Below are 23,752 nucleotides of genomic sequence, written 5' to 3'. Positions count from 1 at the left end.
GTAACTTTTTTATGTGCACATTTGTAACTAGGTACTAAGGTACCATTTCTGGTGCCAAAATATGTGATTTATTTTATGACCTATCGTTTTGTTACACTCTGTATATATATACCTTTATATTTATAAAAACTTCTTTTAGGTTTTATAAGATTAAAACAGATCGATAACAGCAAGCTTCTTAATATGTATTCTTCACTACCCGAATTATTAGTGGAAGCTAGTACTTCGACTGATACCGATTCAACTTTGTATGAATATAATACGATAACTGATCTGAAAACACCAAAACCTTTAGAGAAAGCAGTTTCGTCAGAAAGAAGAGATACCTTGCCAAGCAGTTGCTTTAGATCAAAGCGGGTTAGAAAGCCCGATTATGAACTACAGGTATTTTTTATAATTTTATACAATCTTGTCGTGTCAGTATTATTGATTATTTATCGTTGTATCGTAAGATATTATCTTCTTCTGCTTTTGGTATCATAACCCTGGATGAGTATTTGCCTGTCTGGCTATGTACTTCCATTCAGATCTTTCTTGTGTTCTCCTCGTCCATTGTCTTATGTTCATGGTTTTCATGTCGTCTTCCACGTTATCCAACCATCTCGTTCTGGACCGGCATCGGCGGAGGGGTAAAGAGAGTTCGAGAACGCACCTCAAGTAGGCGTGTGAGCTGATAGCTAGAGATGAGCGTGGATTGTTCCAGAATAACGGCTGGGCTATAAATAGGAATAAATTTTGTAAATAGAGTTAGTTTAAGCTAGAGATTTGTAAAGAAAACTTGTATGAATAAATTAATAAAGTCGTATATAAATACGAAATTGCTCGTTTTATTACATTGGTGTCTGGTGTTCTGTAAACTTAGTGCGATATAAATAAGTGAATTAGAGAAAGATTTTAAAATACTTTTGAACTTTATTCGTCGGGGAAAAATCGTTAATTGCGTTAATTGTTCGGTATTCGGAAAGACTTTTAAAAGACATTTTGAAAAGTACGTGTGTGCCGACCAAAGATGTTGCTAGAAGAACTTTCTGTTAAACAGCTCCGTGAACAATTAGAAGAGTACGAGTTAGATGCCAGTAGGTCCAAGAAAGTCCTGAAAGCACGACTCGAGGAGGTTCTCACGAAGAATGGAGATGACCCAAAGACGTTCCACTTCTAGTCAGCAGAACAAGCAATCTTATCGAAATTCAAAAATGTTTCTCAAAAGATCGATGAAACGTCTAGGATAAAATGAGAAATTTGATCAGAAATTCGAAAGTGTTTCTCAAAAGATCGATGAAATGTCTAAGATAAATAATGAGAAATTCGAAAGTGTCTCTCAAAAGATCGATGAAACTTCTAGAAAGAACAATGAGAAACTTGAAAAAGTTCGTAAACAGAACAACGAAAAACTTGAAGAAGTTTGTAGACAGAGCAACGAGAAATTTGAAAGTGCTTCTCAAGTAATTAAAGAAGTTTCTAGACAGAACAACGAGAAATTTGAAGATGTTTCTAGAACATTCGATAAGGTACAAAAATGTGTAAACGACAATAAAGAAATGCTAGAAGAGAAGATCAAACAACTAGAGACTATGGTAACCAACACGAAAGTTTTACCCTCAGTTAATAAAGTAGTTTTAGCCGTAGATGAGAAGATCAAACAATCAGAGAGCATGATAACCGATACAAAAGTGCAATCGTCAGTTAATGCAGTAGCTTTAGATCCTGTAGTGAAAGATGAACTACCGAGAGACGAAACGTCGCATAATATGAGATTCAAATTACCACCATTTGATGGAGGAACGTCCTCTTGGTCCATATATCTTAGACAATTTGAAGCTATTGCGACCGCCAATCATTGGACCGAACAAGAAAAGGCTGTTTGCTTGACTGCTGCTTTACGAGATGATGCTGGAGATATACTAAGGTCAACTCCTAAGGGTCAAGAAAAATGTTACCAGACCTTGTTCACTCGTCTAGAAAAACGCTATGGAGATGCCCATCTACAACAAGTATACAACGCACAACTGCGAAGTAGAAGTCAACGAGCAACTGAGAATCTGCAAGAATTTAAAGGAGATGTGGCTCGTGTGGTACGATTGGCTTAGCCGGAGGTGCCAGACAGCGTTTTAGAAGAAATTGCGGTAGATACCTTCGTCAATGGGTTGAAAGATAGTGAACTACAGAAAGCTTTACGGCTAGCAAGACCGAAAGTTTTAGATGAAGTACTTGCTATTGCTTTGGAACACGAAGCAGCTAGCCAAGCTTCACGAAACAATCAAGTACAAACCGTGGAAAAAGGCGATAAGAGAAAAGATGAACGTTTAGAGGAAATGGTATGGAGGGTGAATCGTGACACGATGCCGAAGAGAAGCGTGAAGACAGCTGGAAGAGTTCGTTCAAATACAGATGCCTCCTCGATACAGCCTTGCGGTGAAAGTTGTAATCACCGGCTTAAAGTAGAGGAACAGCTTTGCCCTGTGAGACGAACTACCGCCGTTAATGAGCAGCGGCAGCCCCAACAGTTACATGACGCCCAAGAAGATGATCCATGTATAAAGAGAGTATTGGATTGGATGCGTCGAGGTGAGAGACCTAGTTGACAGAACATTAGTGCATGTAGTCCAGAAGTCAAGGCCCACTGGAGCCAATGGAATTGCCTAGTACTAAAAGATGATCTTCTGTACAGAACCTTTGAGAGTGATGATGGTACAGAATCCAAGCTTCAGTTGGTTGTACCTAAAAGTAAAGTGTCAGAAGCATTGCGTCACTTGCATGACGGTGTATCAGGTGGACACTTTGGTATTACGAAGACTCTACAAAAGGTTCGAGAACGGTTCTATTAGGTGAACTGTAAAGATGATGTAAGAAGATGGTACCGGAAATGTGAACTGTGTGCATCCGGTAATGGTCCAGTTGGTAAAAAGAAAGCACCCATGAGACAGTACAATATTGGCAGTCCTATGGAAGAAGTAGCAATCGACATTGCAGGTCCATTTCCAGAAACCGATGCTGGAAATAAATACATCCTGGTAGCCATGGATTATTTTACGAAATGGACCGAGGCCTATGCATTACCGAATCAAGAAGCTACTACCGTTGCAGAGGTACTCGTTAAAGAATTCTTCAGCCGATTTGGTGTTCCCTTGGAGATCCACTCCGACCAAGGGCGAAACTTTGGGTCAGCTCTTTTCCAAAACGTTTGTAAATTGATTGGTGTCAATAAGACCAGAACGACACCCCTGCATCCTCAATCAGATGGAATGGTCGAGAGGATGAACCGAACGATGGGTAAACACTTGTCAAAAGTTGTATCTGAACATCCGCGAGATTGAGACCAGCACATTCATTTATTCCTGATGGTCTACCGCTCGGCCGTGAATTAAACTACAGGTCAGACATCAACCTGCATAATATTGGGTCGTGAAGTTCGTTTGCGCTGCGACCTAGAGTTTGGCTGCAGACCTTCCGAGGAACATGTTGCAGGTGAAGAATACGTCGACCGCCTGAAGTTACGAATGAACAACTTTCATTAACTTGCCCTACAACATATCCAGATAGCTAGTGACAGAATGAAAGATCAATATGATTCTCGATGCAAGAATGAAAGCTTCGAAGTAGGTGATCTTGTTTGGCTTTATAATCCACAACGTCGTCGAGGCTTGTGTCCTAAACTGCAAAGACAATGGGAAGGTCCGTATGAAGTTAAGAAGAAAATAAATGAGGTAATATACAGAATTAAGAAGTTACCAAACGTTAAACCAAAAGTTATTCACATAAATCGTCTTGTACCTTATGCTGGCTCAAATTAAAAAGAAGAAGCCCGAGTCCTCCAACAGGAGATGAAAGATGCATCGCGGCCAAGTTTTAAGGAATTTATGTCAAATTACGCAGAGAGAAGGAGTGCTAGATTCGACGTGACCACAGAAGTTCAGCAAGATTTGTTTAGTGTTCCAGAAAACGTCTCTCTAGCCCACTGTGTTGCCTAAGACCTCGAGATGACTAAAGGAATCTTGTCCGTATTCAATAGAAAGTTCGGCCGCCTGGACGAGTTAAGAAATCAGCAGCCTAAAATTGGAAGAGTACTGCGATTGGAAAATGGTCATCGATCTTTGCTGACCAGGAAGTCTTATACGAACACACCAAGCTACAAGAACATATGGCGTGCTCTAACTAATTTGAAGAAAATCGTGTGTAATTATGACATCAAAAATTTGGCTTTACCAAAAATAGGCCATGCAGTAGAAAATCTGGATTGGAAGATTGTGAAAAGCATGCTTAAAGTGGTCTTAAGAGAAACTGGCGTACGAATTACTGTGTGTTTTATGAACCCGAAGATGTCGTAACCTTTAAAGACAGTAGACTGTTATTTCTTCTTGAAGGGTGCATGCAGAACTGGAGAGTCGTGTAGATTCCGTCCTCCTGGGCCTTTACCTAGAGTTGCTGATCGAGACGCTCAGATCTTAAGAGGGAGCAGTATAACGAAAGAGAACTCTTGGCCGACCCCCGTATAACGGTACACAACTCGAGAATGACGCAGTCGAGAATTTGGTCTTTTTACACATTAACAAAAACTCAGCCCCCCCCCCTCCCAAGGCATATAAAAAATAAGGGATAATAGGAAATCCCTTCCCTCCAGAGGAAAATTCTAGGTGCGCCACTGCATATTCATAAGCTTTTTCTTGTAATGTTCTTAGTACAAATATATCGTGAGATATACCTTATTTTAAATTGATTAACCAGGTGGATTGATCACGGATTCATAAATAGTTTTCCTAGAAGTTTCCTAGAAAGTGATTCCTAGAAGTTGAAATAGATCTCCAATCAACTCAGACATCCTGCCCTGTAAATATTGGTATTTGATTGTTTAATTATTTAGCTATAAATTAGTCTGTAATACTATTTTTAATCATTCATTCATAATCTTTCATTAATATGATAATCAGTCAGATAATTTTTATTATATATTTTGTTTTTTTATTTTTCTAAAATTTATTTATTTAAGGATCTCCAAGATCAGCAAGATGAAGGACTAGAAATAACAGAAGATGATTTATTTGACACTGTTATATATGTGGACGCCAAAGGCTTTATGAACTACTTCAAGGATGTACTATTTCCAAATTCCCTTGGACGATCTCTTGGATTCGATCAACATGAAATCGATTTAGCAAGATCCATTCCAGGAACAGTCTTTTGTAATTTTACGGATGAGGAAGATAATCCCATTTCCTGTGAGGTAATACTAATCAGTACTATTTTGTATTCAATGGCGCAAATGATAGGAATAAATTATTCATTTCGCAACTTGACGAGTTTAAGAAAATGTTCTGCAACCAGAATTTTTTAATAATATTTTTGCCGATATTTTCTTGTTCAGATAGGTCCAGCTAGTACCGGCGCTAGGGTATAAGGCGCCCGCCTGCAAAACTAGCATTGGCGCCGTTCGGTTTCTTTTAAATTAATATTTTGTATCGCACCAACAGAAAAAAAGCTCATTTTGGGGCCCCCAAACAGGGGCGTCCGCCTGCAGTACATCCCTTGCAGGCCCGTTATCGCCGGCCCTGTGTCCAGCTCTCACGATTTATCTTATTTCCGAACTTATCTGCTATTACGGCATTTCTTAGGGCCGATTAGGTTTCTTCTGAGTTATCGCAGCTTTCATTTTTTTTAGTTTTAGTTTGAATCCAACAGATTATGATTAGTTACTACGACTGCACTTGGATATGTTTCTGCAGATGTAGGTAATACTCTTTCTAAACCTTATATTTATGATAATGTAGTCCATTTTATATGACAATTTTTTTATAGTCAATTTTATATGACTAAATTATCAGCCTAAATTATATTTCTCAAACCATAAACTTAACCATAATTTATTTATTTATTATTTATTGACGGACCGAAGTCCATTAGTATAGTCCATAATACAATTAAAATATCACACAAACTAGAAAAACAATTAAAAATAAGATCTAGTACAAAATTGGCAAATTACATAATAAGCAATAATAAAATTACTTGCTCTCATTTAACAATTGAGAGCTAGTCCTATAATATAAAGTAATAAAATCTAAATATCTAAAACATTTTGCAATTGACAAATACAACTTATCTTAGAACGAAGACAATAACAGTAATTGACAAATCAGTTAGTCCTGTCGCCAGGGGGGGTACAACGGCCTCGTTAATTCAGATGGACTTACCCAAGTTTTTTTTATGTATTTTGACCCGTAGAACACGAATTTTTTGGGTAACAGTTGATCCGGATGTCGATAAGATTGTTATAGACCAAGAACTTGAGGAATCAAATAACAGCGATTTTTGGCAAAACAAAACAATATTTTGTATTTTTTGGGTCATTTTAAGCAAAAAATATTTCTACAAGTTTTTTAGTAGGATGCACAGTTTTCGAGATAAACGCGGTTGAACTTTCAAAAAATCGAAAAACTGCAATTTTTAAACCCGAATAACTTTTGATTAAAAAATAAAATAGCAATTCTGCTTAGCGCCTTTGAAAGTTCAAGTCAAATTATGTCGGTTTTGATTATTTGCATTGCTAAAAATTTATTGTGTTATTGTTAAACAAAGCTACAAACAACTAGTGCGTGAGTGATGTTTCTATGATTTCTCATTTAAAATCGAACGAGTAGGTAGAATAGGTACTAGTGCAATCAAGTCTATTTCTACGTTACATGCGTTAAAACGCATGTAAAAGCACGGGAAACCCTACGTGTTTATAGCTTTGTTAAACAATAAAAAAACAAATTTTTACCAATGCAAATAATCAAAACCGATATAATTTGACTTAAACTTTCAAATGCGGTAAGCAGACTTGCTATTTTATTTTTTAATCAAAAGTTATTCGGGTTCAAAAATTGCAATTTTTCGATTTTTTTAAAGTTCAACCGCGTTTATCTCAAAAACTGTGCATCCTACGAAAAAACTTGTAGAAATATTTTTTACTTAAAATGGCCCAAAAAATACAAAATATTGTTTTGTTTTGCCAAAAATCGCTGTTATTTGATTCCTCAAGTTCTTGGTCTATAACAATCTTATCGACATCCGGATCAACTGTTACCCAAAAAATTCGTGTTCTACGGGTCAAAATACATAAAAAAAACTTGAGTAAGTCCATCTGAATTAACGAGGCCGTTGTACCCCCCCTGGCGACAGGACTAAGTCCTGAAATTAATAAAACATAGTTAAATATAAATTTAATTGTGTGGAAAACGCAGTCATAAAGAAATGAACATGCGGAGATAATTGTGTTTGCTAATTTAATAGTTTTACAGAGATAGGAACTTGAACCATAGTTTGAAGGTGGTCACAGAACGGGTGGTTCTTGGACACGTAGACCAGTTTTATTTAAGAGTGAGATACAGAATTTATGACCATGAATTAAGTTAGATAAGAAGCAAAGATCTTTATGTTGACGACGACTCTGTAATGAGTCAAGTCGAATAATTTGCAGTAAAAACTCATAAATTTGACCAGTGAAATGCATCTTATAAGCATAATAACGTAAGCATTTACGCTGAACTTATTCGATTTTATTAATGTAACAATTATATTGAGGTGACCAAACACATGATGCATAATCTAAATGTGGTCTAACCAAAGAACAATAAAGAAGTTTTAAAGAACGACCAGTCGTAAAGTCTTAGCTATATCTTTTAACAAAGCCAAGCATATTTAATGACTTAGAAACCATGCTATTAATGTGAATGTGTAGGTTGAAATTCAAGTTAGTGTCAAGAATAACACCCAGATCTATAACTGAGTCAACTAATTGTAACCTAGTGTTCCGTATATAATAAGAATTATTCTCAAAGTTTCTCAGTCGAGTAAAAGTTATAGCATGGCATTTGTTAGCATTTAAGTCCATGCCATTAAGTGAGCACCATTCCACAAGATTATTAAGATCTGATTGCAAATTGTAGCGATCAAAATCAGAGGTAATTATGTGAAATAATTTAAGGTCATCGGCAAATAGAAGAAATTGATCAAAATTGAAACTTTTATTTACATATGTCATTTATAAATAAATTAAAAAAGATAGGTCTTAAGTGGGAGCCTTGAGGTACCCCCGATTTAACTATAATTTAATTAGAGAAATAATTCTGAATACGAACTATCTGCCTTCTATCTGATAGATAATTTCGAATCCAACTAAGCAGAGGATCAGAGAAACCTAAATGTTCGATCTTATGTAACAATAACGTATGGTTGACCCTATCAAATGCCTTGGAAAAATCTGTATAAATCGCGTCTACCTGTTGTTTGCTTTCCAAGGCTTCATTTAAGAAGGAGGTATAATTTAACAAGTTCATTTCAGTTGATCTCCCCATAACAAAACCATACTGTTGTTCAATTATTACGTTTTGTATAGTAGGCTTAATTTTGTCACATATTAAACTCTCGAATAGTTTAGGTATAGTATTAAGGATACTAATAGGTCTGTAGCTTTGAACCCTGCTTCTATCGCCATTCTTGAATATCAGTGATATAAAACTAACTTTCCAAACGGAAAGGAATTCACTCGTTTGTAATGATTTTTGAAAAATAAAGAATAAGGGACGAGCAAGATTAAAACTACAGTATTTCAGTAACTTGTGTGGGATTCCATCAGGTCCTGGACCCTTATGTATGTTTAGCTGAGATAATTTGTTATATACCTCTGAAATAGATAAGTTACAACCAGCAATGTTGAAACTAGTGTTAGCCCTAGCACTATTTGAAATAGGACATTCGTCCTCACCATATACTGCAGCAAAGTACTCAGCAAATATCTTGGCTATGGTAGGACCATCGGAACTGGTTTGGCCATTATGGTTTAAAGTGTTCGGAATGATATTATTGTTCCTTTTAGAATTTACGAACCTCCAGAAGCTTTTAATGTTACTGGGAAGTGTATGTTCAAGGTTTGCTACAAACTGATTGTATGCTTGACCTGATAAGGACTTGCATATCGACCTTAATCTAGAAAATTCATTATAGTCTTGAGGTAACCTGGTCACTTTAAATTTCTTATGAGCTTTCTTTTTAGCAATGATGCAGTTTCTTAACTCTCGGGTATACTATTTAGGAAAATTGCCGGTATAAAACTTTTTCATTGGTACATAAACATCGATAGCGCCATACAAGACATCATAAAGTATATTGACCATATCATTTAAACTTTTGTCTCTGAAAATTTCATCCCAGTATATTGTGTCTAAGTAATCAGAAATACGTTGAAAATTTGCTGGTTTAAAGTCGTAGAAAAGGCCTCAGCTTTCATTTCATCAGTTAAAACATCTCCGCGGTTTAAATTAAAGCATAAAGGAGGGTGGAAACTATCGGGGTCAACTAATCCCTCATCAGCTTCTGCGACAATGCAATTTTCATCATGAACCAAAACTATATCAAGTAATGAGTTTGAGTTAACATTATTATAGATGTTATTGCGTTGGAAAATATTTTGATTGGAACATATATGATTCATAATATTTATAGCATCTTCGAACTGACATCTTCGAAAATGACGAACCACATTACATTTACAATGAGATGTGTAGTACCTACATATAATTACTTGTATTGTTTTTCCAAACAGTTTCTGTGAAGAATATGGACTAAAATGAATATAAAAAAGAACATACCTAATATATGATAATGACTAAGAAAACAAATATATATACAAACAAGAATACATTTGGGGAATGCACCGATAGAAAGGTAAATATAAATACAAATAGGTATCTCTAGGAACCTGGATTTCTGACAATAATGATCAAACAACAGAAATAAGAGCTAGGATAGAAATAGCAAGAAATGCGTTTAAATGAAAACAGTTCTCTGCAACAAAGACCGTAGATTAGAACTTTGGATTAGAGTAAGAGCTTTGAAATGCTACATGTTTTCGATACTGCAATATGGACTTCAAAGCTGGACATTGAAGCAAGAATACAGTCATTTGAAATGTGGTGTTACAGAAGGATGCTTAGAATGGCATGGACACAGAAAAAAAAACGAACACGCAAGTATTGCGAGAAATGGGTAAAGAATGCGAAATAACAAACACAATAAAAATAAGAAAGTTGCAATATCTGAGACATGTAATGAGGGGACAGCGATATGAAATGCTAAGATGGTAATACAGGGAAAGATGAGAGGAGAAAGGAGAATAGGAAGAAGGAGAGTATCATGGTTGAAGAATTTAAGTGATTGGCTCAGATGCAGCTCTATAGAAATCTTCAGAGCACTGGTAGATAGAGTAAAGATTTTTTTTTATGGCATAGACTTGGGTGTCATTTAGCCAGTCACAACTTTTTTTGTTTTCTGTTCATACATAAGGAAGGCAATGAGGTCCTTAGAGTTCCATAGCAAACTCTTCTACAGCTCTCTACTCAGTTCAAAAGCTGGCCGCTATGGACTGTCCAAGTTGCTCACCACATTTTCCATTATGTATCTTCTTCTTCTTCTTTTTTCATATGTACATAATATACCAAATTATCAGGATTAATAAGTTTAGAGGTTAATTTTAGTTTCACAGATAAATTTCATTAAACAATCATATATGTTCTTGCTGTTCAGAGACAATAGATAGGTGGTTCAGATACATTGAAAGGTGGAAAAACATTACATTTTATTAAATCTTGGATTAAATTATATGTGCATGGAATATATTTTGCGCACTCAAAGAAAGTATGATTTAAGTCACCAACCTTCTGACATTCTGTACAAAGATTTGAATCAAAAACTTTAATTCTTGCTAGATGTAGAGGGAAACATGCATGTCCAAACTTCATTCTAATTAATGTTGTTATATATCTTCGAGGTACTACATAATTTTTAAACCAATATATATTTGGAACAGAAGGTTGAATCAGTGAATACTGAGATTTGGATTGTTTACAAAGATCTCGCCATGATTGACTCCACTGATTTTTAACTCGATGCTTAATAGTGTTAACTAAGTCAGATATGCAAAACTTACGATTATGTGAAGTACCATATTCAATAGCTTTTTTAGCCAAACTATCAACATATTCATTATGCGTTAGTCCTATATAAGCCTTAACCCATAAAAAGTTCACTCTTCTTTTATTTTTATGAATTTCAAAAATGATTTTCTTAATTAGTAGGATATAAATATTTGAATTGTTATTGGGAAAATCTATAGTTTGAATAGCAAGAAGAACAGAGAGTGAATCGGAAATAATTGTTGCAGATATATCTTCTGATTCTTTAAAATATTGCAGGGCCTCATAAATTGCTATGGCTTCAGCACTGAAGATAGAAAAATCATGGTCTAACTTAAATATTTTTTCTGTTTTAGTAGCAGGTATGAAAAAGGCACATCCAGTGCCAACTAACGTCTTAGATGCATCTGTATATATATTTATAGAATCTGGCCAATTATCTAAGAATGTTCTTAAGATGTTAGAGCTCATATTACTGTTTTCATGGTAACTTGGTTTTACTAATTTAACTGTATGTAAAAAAGAATGAAAATATTCAAGTCCAAAACTATCAATCATGTTAAAATCACAGTCAAAATTTAACAGATCTCGAAAAGCCTCGCAAAGTGGAGGAGAGTTCTTTAGCTTCCAGTATTTATTAGTTAAATCCGCTACATTCAGCTTGTTAATATTTTGGTAAAGACCGATATTTAGGTAACGAATTTTCATTAAAAATTTCTGGCTGAGATATTTCCTTCTATAATTGAGTGGAATTTCTAAAGCTTCTACATGTAAAGCTTTATTTGGAGTTGATTTCATAGCTCCCAAACAGATACGGAGTCCTAAGTTCTGTACAACGTCTACTTTGTTTAAAATATGTTTAGAAGCTGAGCCATATAGAATGCTACCATAATCAATTATAGATCTAATATATGATCGATAGAAAAGCAAGGAAGTTTCAACATCAGCTCCCCACCAAATCCTTGAAACTGATTTAAGAAAATTTAGACCCTTATTACATCGATTTATCATAAAGTCAATATGTAATTTCCAAGTCAATTTACGATCCAAAATCATTCCCAAATACTTAATGGAAGAAGCAAATGCGTAGTCGTAGCCATTAAGTTTTAAATTCTCTATTTTTGGGATATTATGTCGAGTGAAAATACAGACAGTAGATTTATTTTGAGCTATTTCGAATCCGTTTTGATTGAACCATAAATTAACACAACATTGAATACGTCCTAAGGTTTAAACCGAGTTATCATAAGTTTTGGCCTGTGAATACAGGAGAAAATCATCAGCATATTGTATTATTTGAAATTTAAAAATGTCAGTAGGGACTTTATGCAAATCCGCAGTATACATATTAAACAAAAGGGGACTCAATACTGATCCCTGTGGTAGTCCTAAATTATTATATCTAGGGCCTATCAGTTTATTATTATTAGTTCTTAGATATATCTTTCTGCAGGAATAAAAATTATAAAGGGCTTCAGCCAACTGAGGCGGTATATGAAAATGTTTTATCAATTTTTCCCTTAAAATGTCAAGACTGACATTGTCATATGCACTTTCAATGTCTAAGCATATAGTAGGTAAATAGGTGTTGTTGGAAAATGTGTTTTGAATATCTCTTACTAGTGTAGAAAGTGTGTCTAAAGTACCATATCCTTTTTTATAACCAAACTGAAAATCTGGAAGAAGTTTATTTTTTTCTACCCACCATTCCAACCTGTGTTTTATCATTCGTTCTAGAGTTTTCAACATACAGGACATAAGAGAAATCGGTCTATATGACTGAGCCAAATTTGAGATTTTACCTGGTTTTAATATTGGTAAAACAATTACATCGTGAAATTGATCAATAACTGATTTATTGCTGATTACACAATTAAAAATATCTAACATTAGAAGCTTGGCAATTTTAGGGAGATGTTGAATCATTGGATATTTAATATTATCAAATCCTGGACTCGTGTTATTTCGATTTTTTAGAACATATTCTAGTTCTGTAATATTAAAATGTTCTAGTAAAAAATGGCTTTGCTTATCTGGAATATAATTATGAGTATTAGGTGGTTTAACAGATGGCGGAGCAATTTTATCAAAGATTTCATCCTCTAAGGTGTTATCCAAATTGTATGCATTTGGAATTGATTTTCTATTTAGTTTTCTGGCTTGCTTCCACAACGTTGTAGTTGGAGTATTTTTGTTTAGAGAAGACACAAAATCTTTCCAACTCTTTTTAGCTATCAATTTTAGATTCTTCTTAGTTTTAGCCATGCTAGCTTGACACTTTATATAATTATTAAAATTAGCATTTTTTTATATTCTGTCAGTGCTTCTTGCCTTTCTTTAATAATTGTATCACATTCTGTATTCCACCAAGGTGGGGAACAACGAATTTTATTTTTAAAAGTTTTATATTGCGGGATTGAAATGTGCGCAGCATGATTCATACTATATTTATATTTATATAGCTATATTTATCAGATGTACTGTCCATTTCGTAAACACTATTAAAAAAATTTTCAACTGATGTTGTGTATAGAGTCCAATTGGCTTTTCTAATGTTCCACTTACTTCTGGGTATAAACTCTTCAGTTGTAGTACTATCTAATATTTCCATATTGATAATAAAATGATTAGAGCCTAGTGTGTCAGAATGTATGTACCAGTGGATTTTATTAGCTATGTCAGGAGTAACAAAAGTTACATCAATTGCTGAACTATTTTGATCTGGTCGAGTAAGAACAGTAGGCTCGCCATTATTTATTACGATAAGGTTTAGATCATCTGCAGTATTAATAAGCTGTGTTCCAACTGTGTCATTGTAACTAGATCCCCAAATAGTATGGTGAGCATTAAAATCTCCTCCTATAATTACTGAATTATTAACTTGCGAGAAGATGTTTGTCCAATCATTTACTGAACTTTTACTTTTAGGTGGTCTGTATATAGATAAAATATTCAGATCCTTTGTTTTATATTTAATTGTTACACCACAAACTTCTATTTCCGTATTAAAATTAGAGTTTAAATTTAATTCACTAAAAGTAATTGAATTGTGGATGAGAATAGCTACACCACCGAAGCCATCATTTCTGTCTTTTCTAACCAAATTATAATTTTTAAAATGATAACTAATATCTTTTTTGAACCATGTTTCACTAATTAGGAGGATGTCTATACTTTTATTATTTAAATAATGAATTAAACTACCTTTGTTTGATATAGCAGATCTGGAATTCCACTGACTTATTTTTAAATTATGTTGTATTGACATTATGAATTAATTATGAACTGTTCTACTTCTTTAATAATTATTTTGTTGTCTAAGGTTTTTATGTCTTCTACTGTATGAATATTTTTTAAAAAGTTTATTATAAATGTTGCTACAGATTTAGCTAGTTCAGTTTTATTTTCGATATTATTATTCGGTGTATAAGAATTAGTTGGCAAAGGTTGAGACGGTCCAAAAGTGAAGGGGAACATCGGTTTATGAGATGTTGATTCTAAAATAGGTGAATTTGCTTTTCTTTTCTTTCCTGAGTGTTCATTTGAATTATTTATATTAGAGTTTGATTGAGTCAAAAATTGAGATCTATTAATTTCTACAGTTGGCCGAGTCGGACCAAGATTTTTATCATTATTATTAATTGGTAGGGATGGAAATTCTTTTTCATTATTATTTAAACAAGAGAAAGAGTTGGGACTGATAAGTACTGAAAAGGAGTTTTCACATATTAATCTAGCTTCCACAAAAGTAGTTTTTTGTTCTATCATAATATTCTTAATTTTCTTTTGTTTTTCATAAAATGGACATTTTTTTGATATTGTCACATGTTCGTTATTTTTGCAATGTATACAAAACATACTTTTTTCGCAATGATGGTCTTTATTTTTAATTTCACCGCACTGTATACATAGTTCCTGTGTACTTCAGCATTACCCTGAAACATGCCCAAATTTTAAACACTTATAACATTGAACAACTCGGCCAAAAAACTGTTCAACAGAAAAATATACTCTATTAAAGGCAACATAATTCGGTAAAATATTGCCTTCAAAAGTTATAATTATAGTTTTTTTGTCCACATATTAAATTTTATCTTCTTTTTGTACCCTACGCTTAGTCCTATATATACTCAAAACATTAGAAGGAGTTTCGATGTTATCCATGAGATATTTCACATCATATCTAGTGTCAACGTCTTTCACCACACCTTTTATTTCTAGTAAATGACTAGGAATATATGCTTTCAAATTTTGTTGCATTGAATATCATCTTGCATATTAAATTCCATTTTACTAATAATATCACCATTATCCGCAGTCACTCGCGTCAAAAGAGACGTCCCTGACTCACTTTTATCCCCCATTTAGGGGGAAATAAGTTTTAAACCACTATATACTGAAATGTTTTTGTTTATAAACACTAAATTAATTATTAACCACTACTTTATCTTCCAAAAAACACCAAAACTTTTATCTTTTACAGGAGCAGATCAAAATATCAACATCAAGTGAATATTAATGTTAATAAATGAAATATATGTAGAGTAAAGATAGTGATGATGATATCCAATCTCCGATTGACAGATATCACTTAGAAGAGTATTTTTCCTTCTTTTCATGAACCAAATAGATTGTTTGCCATTTTATACATAGGTACCTCATTCTATTAGTGTGTAACCACAACACCCAAGCTATCATTGATCCAAAATGTCAGTCAGTATCTACAAATAGAACTTTTTTAGATTATTCCATCAGTATCTATACCCTGGCCTGACGCACAGACAATCGAATTCATCATGCGAGAAGATCGCCCGACAATAACGGATACGTCAACAGGATACCGGTACAAGTGGCCTACGGATGACATGGTCAAAGAAATTTGTACATTCAATTGTGTTGCAGTTCCAAAAGGTTATTGGCAGAAAAGGGGAGAGTATTCTGAAGCTACTCTGGAATGGGAAATTGCGTTTCCTAAAGCGGAAAGATACCTAGAAGCTCGAATGTCTTATGCTCAGATGAGGTAAGTAAATAAAAGTAGATTTATATTTTTGTTGCTAGACGAGCGTAAAGTCAACACAGCAGTTATAACTGCATCGCCTGCATCGGTAGTACAGAATGATAGGACAAAAATGAATAACCATTTTCAATTTCGTTGCAAAACGAAAATACAGCCGCATCATATTCTAGTCCAATCAGAGAGTGCAGCAAGCACCTCTACCGGTTTCGAAACTTATTAGTCTCTCATCAGGAGGCACATATGCTGCTCTCTCTGATCCAACCAAAACAAACCCCGGCGTGCAGTCACGGATTGCAACGAACGAAATGGCATAGATGCCCTAGCGGCAACTGCTGGCAAACGACTAAGTTTTCAATCCAATGGCATATAAAACAACATAATAGTTCCCATTGTTTTCAGTCTGGTGGGATGTAGAATAGCATTATGTTCTTTTATATGCCATTGGATTGAAAACTTAGTCTAATGATAGAACAGTTTACATGTTCGTCAGACCGGTAGTCGTCCTAAGTGCTGTAATCATTCAGATATAGTAAACGATTATTTTTAATAAAGCTAACATGAGGTAGTAACAAATATTTTTTTTTAAAACTTATACCTTATACAAAACAAATGTCGAAACGTTAAGAAAAATCTAAAAAATCAAAGACTAAACCATATTGTCAGCATCTGAGTTGGTCAATTGGTCCCATTCCGTGGACGTGTTTATAGGGGAGCGGCAGGCATCCCCAAAATGACATGGTAAAAGAGTTTCTTTTCGTCGACCTAATCTGTAAACTGCGTATCCAAATCCATTTATTTCTCCAAATTTTACAGGAGATGCAAAAAACTATCTGTCCAAAAATTAACGCGAATACTACGTATCTCCCATTTTAAAAGATAGAATGGTAAAACGGAAATATTTTATAGATACACATTTAAAATTACCTACCACCAACTTTTTCTAGTCGTGTGGGATGACAAACTAGGGAGTTACGAATTTTTCGTACTAAATTTGGCGACAAGGGTGATATATCATACGGTGTATACTACTAAGGGGTCGCTATTTACTCATCTGGTAAAAACATGCATGTGCTACTTTTTTAAACGATAAGTGGGGACTTTTTCAGAAAATTATGGAGTTATGCAGTTTACAGATTAGGACGAAGTTTTTTAGAATATCGTTTTTCTTGATTTGTTGTTTGTTGTATAGACATTATTGTGATTTGATATTATGGAAACAACATTATTATCATTCTATTTGCCAACTGCTCTTCTCTTTTTGCAGTATACTCGTCAAAGGAGCCCCCTTTTTTTTAATATGTTTGAACCGATAATTTCACAATCGTAGGCGATTTTTTCCTTTTTTCCTAATTGTACCTGCTTCTTTATATATCCTTAATGTAAGTCCTTCCAAAAGCAGTAGTGTGGTGAAATCAATGTCAAAATATATATGTATCATAGGGCAATTTGGCAGCCTTTTCTTCTAGGGCCTTAACAAATTGTAAATGGTTATAACACTAGCTCCCAAACCAAGAAGCTTATATTTATCTTGCATAGTGGTATAATATGCCTGATATGGATCAAAGTACTCTACATAACCTGGTCTAGTAGTCCTAACTCAAAACTTGTAGCCCATCTAATAGGTTTTCCGTGAATAAACTGCTTGAATCCAGTTAATTAGATGCCGATCAGTATATTTGGTGATCCATGCTTCAAGGTAGGTATTTATACGAGGATATTTGCCCAATTTTTATATCATCTAGTACTACTTTGGTTCTAATATTTTGTATTTTCCTAGTTATTACGAACTTAGTTTTCTTCGGATTTATTTTTAATCTATAATTTTTCCAATGCATATCGAGTTGTTAAGAAAGGTGTTGCTGTTATTTTAGTGCCCCCCCCCCAAAAAAAAGGCGGTGTAGTTAGGACGATGTTGTACAGACGAACACTCTCTTATTAGTCTAAAGCTATTTGCGCTTTGTAACTGACATAGCCGGGCAACCGAATAATTTTTTTATTGGTACCTCATTTTGCTTATTTATACTACGCCTCGGCGTGTTTAAATTCAACTTTCAAAAACGCGCGTTTTAAAGTTACCATGGCAACATCAACAGTTTTAAATGTTGATCTGACCTGACAGGAGTACAGAACTTGTAAAGCCAAATAAATAAAATATGAATAGAATATTACTAACAAAAATGTTTTAAAAGTTTTATTCAAATATTTGAAAATTTTAATTTTTTAAATGAATGTGAAAAGTACAGTTGGTATTGTTTGAAATATTTTTACTCCCGTTTGTTAAATCAGAGAAAATGCTGTTCAAATTAATACTACCAACATTCTCGAAAGCCAATGAGGTTGTACTTCCGTTAGTATCATGTTTGCTTAATTGAGGGAATGGTACGGATGCACATCAATAGAGCTATTCAGAGCAGCAATATCTAAGATCAGAATAGCCATGGTGATTGCCAACCTCTGTCGCGGAGATGGTACGTAAAGAAGAAGAAGAAAACTCGATCTGTACTTACATTTTGGGGCGCAATAATAAATACTTCTTCACCAAACACACATAATTAATTGCATCGCTATCAGCAACTAAAACGTAGAGTCGTAGAGCCATCACAGTCTTAGATGGTCGAATAACAATTAATCTTATGTGACAGATTGCAAAATAAGTTTATTTTTCATTTTCATAACAACGAACGGTATACTGATGTACACCACAAATTTAACCATTTTACATTATTATCTCTTATTTCAATTTTTTGTAGTAATAATACACCCATACCTCGCTTTACGGCCTAGATACGTTCCATGAAACTTGGCCGTAAAGCGAAAAGCCGTATAAGGAATTAAGTATTCATATACAAATTCATACAAATTCAATGGGATCAATTCCAAATTTTTTAAATATCGACGGTCTAATTCTAATAGCCCGTATCTGCCAAAAGAAGTTTTTTACAGTAGGTTTTTTCTGTTTTTTACAATACCCCGTATCTTCAAAAATATTCGTATAAAAATTACAGCAATATCCCGTATCGGGAATAGACTATACCCAAATTATTACGATACGGGGAATTTCTTATCAATTTTAGAGATATTCAGTTACGGGGTATGGTATAAGATGACTTGAATTAGAGGTTCCTAGAATTTTTTGTTTAGATCGGAGTTTTGTGTATAGATGGATAACTGTTTTGTTAATCGTTTGCAGTGAAAATCGGAAATTCAGTTTTTTGCAGATACGGGGTATTAGAATGAGACCGTCGATATGTAACATGGTTTATCATTCAAAAAGCATGTTAATCGTTCTTTAGACACCTTAAAACCAGGCGCAGATTTTTCGGTTTATGAAATGTACAATGTACATGCGATCAGGCATTCACTTTCAATAAAGCCCTGTTTCGTCTACGTTAAATACTTGTTCAAGTTTATAACCACCTCTTTCAACAATTCCCTTTAATATGTTGGGATATTCCTTGCGGTCTCTTCAGCGCTAGCTGTTTCCTCTTCCATTTTCATATCATGAAAATTATACCATTTTTATCTTCAAACCATCCTAGTCTTGCTTGAAATGTGACATTTTCAGCAGATTCATCGGTATTTCCATTCCATTCCAAATTTTCGAAAATACTTAAAGATTTTTCATGGATAGTCATTCGACTTATTGGCATTTTCTGTTTTGTTTTTGTCCTCAATCCCTATGATCAATACATTTTCCGTTTTTTTTTATAATCGAGGTAATATAATTTTCGACATCGAAAAAAAAGGTTTTTGGCCGTTATAGCGAAACATTTTAGGCCGTAAATCGAAAAGGTGCCTTAATTGAAGAGCGAAACAGCATTATAGCGAAATGCCGTATAAAGAGCAGCTGTATAGCGAGGTATGGGTGTACACTGTACAGTATACATGATTTCAAAGTGTACCAATAAAAAATAGTGTAAAGTATTCTTGGATAACTACTAGCCTTTAAAACACTTGCTCTATTTCGATCACTCTGGCTGCGCCGTCTTGCTCGAAAAATCGCGCGTGTTTCAAAGATCTCAATATCCTTTTATATTTTAATAGTTTTACATACTGTTGTAACATTAATATCTACTAATGTTAACCAAATATATTGGATTTTTCTACAAAACATGCAAATACCTGAGCTGACTAAAATATATATGATACATGATACTATATGATATAAATAATATTTATATATGATATATATAAATACTATATGACTGGAAGTAGTGAGTTGAGCAAAAATATTTTTTAAATTGTTTTAATAATCTTTATATCGCTTTTCAAGTGTTACAGTAAAATAATAATTTTATTATAATTTCCATTATCAAACAGTTTCTTTAGGTGTGCGAATTAACAACTACTAACTATGTTCGCAACTTCTTGAATTCCGCGCTCTCTGCAACTGCTCCAATGGATACTGCATGCGCTCCTCTGCATACAAACCGCCACCAATTGGAGCGCCGAGACGGAGCGCGCACCGTTGCACGGTCCGGGAGCGCGAACTTATCCACTGTGTGGAGCAGTTGCAGAAGCGCAGAGCGCAAGTGGAGCGAGAACTTAGTGGATATGTTACCGGCTAAACGCGATTTCAGGACAAACTAGTTTGGCCTATGCCAAACTAATTTGTCCTGAACCTAGTTTGGCCTATGCCAAACTAGTTTGTCCTGAACGCGTTAAGATAAACTAGTATGGCCTAGGTCGAACTAGTTTATCCTAAACGCGATAGGATAAACTAGTTTGGCCTAGGCCAAACTAGTTTACCCTGATATTAATACGTACACTGCAGGATAAACTAGTAAGCCCTTTATAGTATACCTATAATATCAAAATAAATAGATAAACTGAATAAAATACTCTGTAATTGGAAAATAATCATTTTTAGTATGTAAAATTTAGTATGTATGATTCGTCGTTAAAATTAATGGACAATTATTGATAATACAAACAGTTCCTATACATATTATAAAAAATAATCTGTGCTTTTTATAAAAGCAATAATAATTAGGTATACCACAATTAAACATTATTTAAACTAATAGGGGTAGTTACCTGGGTTGGCTGTATACCTTATAGTTAAGCAAACTGGAACATGAAGTAAAACCACTTCTATGTAAAAGGTATATTTTGTTCATAATAAAATGTGTTCATCAGAACGTTTTCGAATCTATCGGTCCATCATCAGTGAATCTAAAATCAAATAAGTAATCCCACTATTAAAATTGAAAATATGGTTGAAATTTTGAAAGTTACAAGAGTGTGGTTATGATTACTTACTTGAATACTTGCAAAATAGCCCCAAAACCAAACAATGGTTGTGATTATAAATCAATCTACCTTGTGTTAAAATAATATTGTAAAGGCCAAACGCCGATGTTCATGGATATAACCTCTGGGAACATGGTGATACTCTACCCGAGGACCCAATCAACCATCTTAGGTCAACGATGACTATAAAGTGTCAAAGGTTTTAAGAAAATGCTTGATGTGACATGGACAGTTAAGAAAGAAGGTAGTCGATTTTCAAAAGAATTTAAAACAAAAGTCATGATCCAAAACGATGATAAATATGATAAAGATTTTAATATCTGAAAATGTCTGTTATTTAAATCTATTGTTTTTTAAAAATGTGTTTTACAAAATAAAAAATATTTTTAACTGTAACTACAAATTGACTATATAAAATAAAATTAAACTGATCAAATTAATCAAGATGAAAAAAGTGAGCTGATTAGTAGTAATGATAGAAATAAAAATAAATAAAAATTGCTTTCCTTCAATCATACATTTTCTACTATCAGATTGACTATATCTTAACTCCAATTTACATATTTTTAACTTTTTCACCTACATTCAAACAAAAATTTCCCTTCTACAACCACCAATACAATATTAGTATACATTATGTTGCTGACATAGTAATTTCTTTGTATAATAATATCCCAATTCAAAAATTTCAAAAAAATTGCTTCTATCTCACCACCTTCTTATTTATTTTTATTTCTATCATTACTACTAATCAGCTCACTTTTTTCATCTTGATTAATTTGATCAGTTTAATTTTATTTTATATAGTCAATTTGTAGTTACAGTTAAAAATAATTTTTATTTTGTAAAACACATTTTTAAAAAACAATAGATTTAAATAACAGACATTTTCAGATAATCTTTATCATATCATCGTTTTGGATCATGACTTTTGTTTTGAATTCTTTTGAAAATCGACTACCTTCTTCCTTAACTATCAATGTCACATCAAGCATTTCCTTAAAACCTTTGACACTTGGTATAGTCATCGTTGACCTAAGATGGTTGATTGGGTCCTCGGGTAGAGTATCACCATGTTCCCAGAGGTTATATCCATGAACATCGGCGTTTAGCCTTTACAATATTATTTTAACACAATGTAGATTGATTTATAATCACAACCATTGTTTGGTTCTGGGGCTATTTTGCAAGTATTCAAGTAAGTAATCATAACCACACTTTTGTAACTTTCAAAATTTCAACCATCTTTTCAATTTTAATAGTGGGATTACTTATTTGATTTTAGATTCACTGATGATGGACCGATAGGTTCGAAAACGTTCTGATGAACACATTTTATTCAATCCATTGGAATTTTTAAAAATTTTAGTAAATATACCTTTTACATAGAAGTGGTTTTACTTCATGTGTGTGTGTGTGGAAAGATAATGGCATGGAATCAAGTCCATTTGCCACAGAAAGTTGTAAAAGGAATTTTCTTATAGTATAACTACAGAGATGTGGGTTATGCCGTTTTAAATTTGTATTTTATTTTCTTTAATAAAATTTACTAAAAGTTCCAAGGTGTTTTTATTGGCAGCTAACAAAATGTGTGTGAGATTTAATGGAAGAAAATATTTCATTTCAATAAGTGTACGAATTAAATCATTGGATTTTTTTAAATGTTTTTTGCAACCGAAAAATATATGATTTAGATCTCCGTAAGAGTTCTGAACACAACTACAGGCCGAGGACTGTATAATGCCCAGCTTAGCAAGGTGCGATGGAAATCGCCCATGATTTGTTTTAAGTCGAAAAACACTTGCCGAAAAGAATTTTGAAGTAGTATAGTTGAAAATATATAGAGGTGGGTGGGTTTTACTTCATGTTCCAGTTTGTTTAAACATTATTTATTTTTTCATGGAGTGTTTTGGTGACACTTAGAATTGCGGATTATATCATTGCCTTCTTGCTCTTGCATCTGTTTTTCTAACAGTTTTTGTTGCAGCTACATTTGACAAAACCTTATCGTAGCTCTCGTAGCTGCAACCCTTAACGATAATTCAGTGCCTTAGTTTATTTCTACCACCTCTAAAAAAGTTTGATGGCAAATGTCGAAATCTAATCTGAAATTAAGTTAAAACCTTTTAGAGACATTCATACCCCAAAACGTTTGATATATTATCTCTAAAATATCGCTAAGGGTTGCAGCTACGCGAGATTCAGTTGGATCGGACAAGGTTTTGTCAAATGCAGCTGGAACAAAACTATTGCACAAACAGATGTAAATGCAAAAAGGCAATTAATATATATACTCCGCAATTTTAAGTGTCACCAAAACACTCCATAGAAAATAAATATTGCTTTTATAAAAAAACGCTTATAAATTTTTATAATAAGATTGTTTGTATTACCAATTGTCCATTAGTTTTAACGACGATTCGTTATCGTTTTAATAAAAATGACTATTTTCCAATTACAGAGTATTTTATTCAGTATACTATAATGTATATACTAGGCTGTACTATTAGTGGGCCCTGCAGTATCCGTATTAATA

General features: G+C 33.8%; 1 protein-coding gene across 1 annotated transcript in view; it reads left to right on the top strand.

The window, feature by feature from the left end:
- The window catches only part of LOC126888066 (uncharacterized), a 131,547-nt gene that overhangs the window by 77,780 nt on the left and 30,015 nt on the right, over positions 1-23,752 (top strand). Inside the window, exons 3-5 of the mRNA XM_050656084.1 lie at positions 140-384; positions 4,985-5,218; positions 15,689-15,966. Coding sequence (XP_050512041.1) covers positions 140-384; positions 4,985-5,218; positions 15,689-15,966 — 757 coding nt within the window. The remainder of the gene's footprint in view (positions 1-139; positions 385-4,984; positions 5,219-15,688; positions 15,967-23,752) is intronic.

This window comes from Diabrotica virgifera, chromosome 7, assembly GCF_917563875.1.
Source record: "Diabrotica virgifera virgifera chromosome 7, PGI_DIABVI_V3a".
Taxonomy (NCBI): Eukaryota; Metazoa; Arthropoda; class Insecta; order Coleoptera; family Chrysomelidae; genus Diabrotica; species Diabrotica virgifera.
Note: the sequence above shows the minus strand (reverse complement) of the source record. Positions and strands in the feature narration are given on the sequence as shown.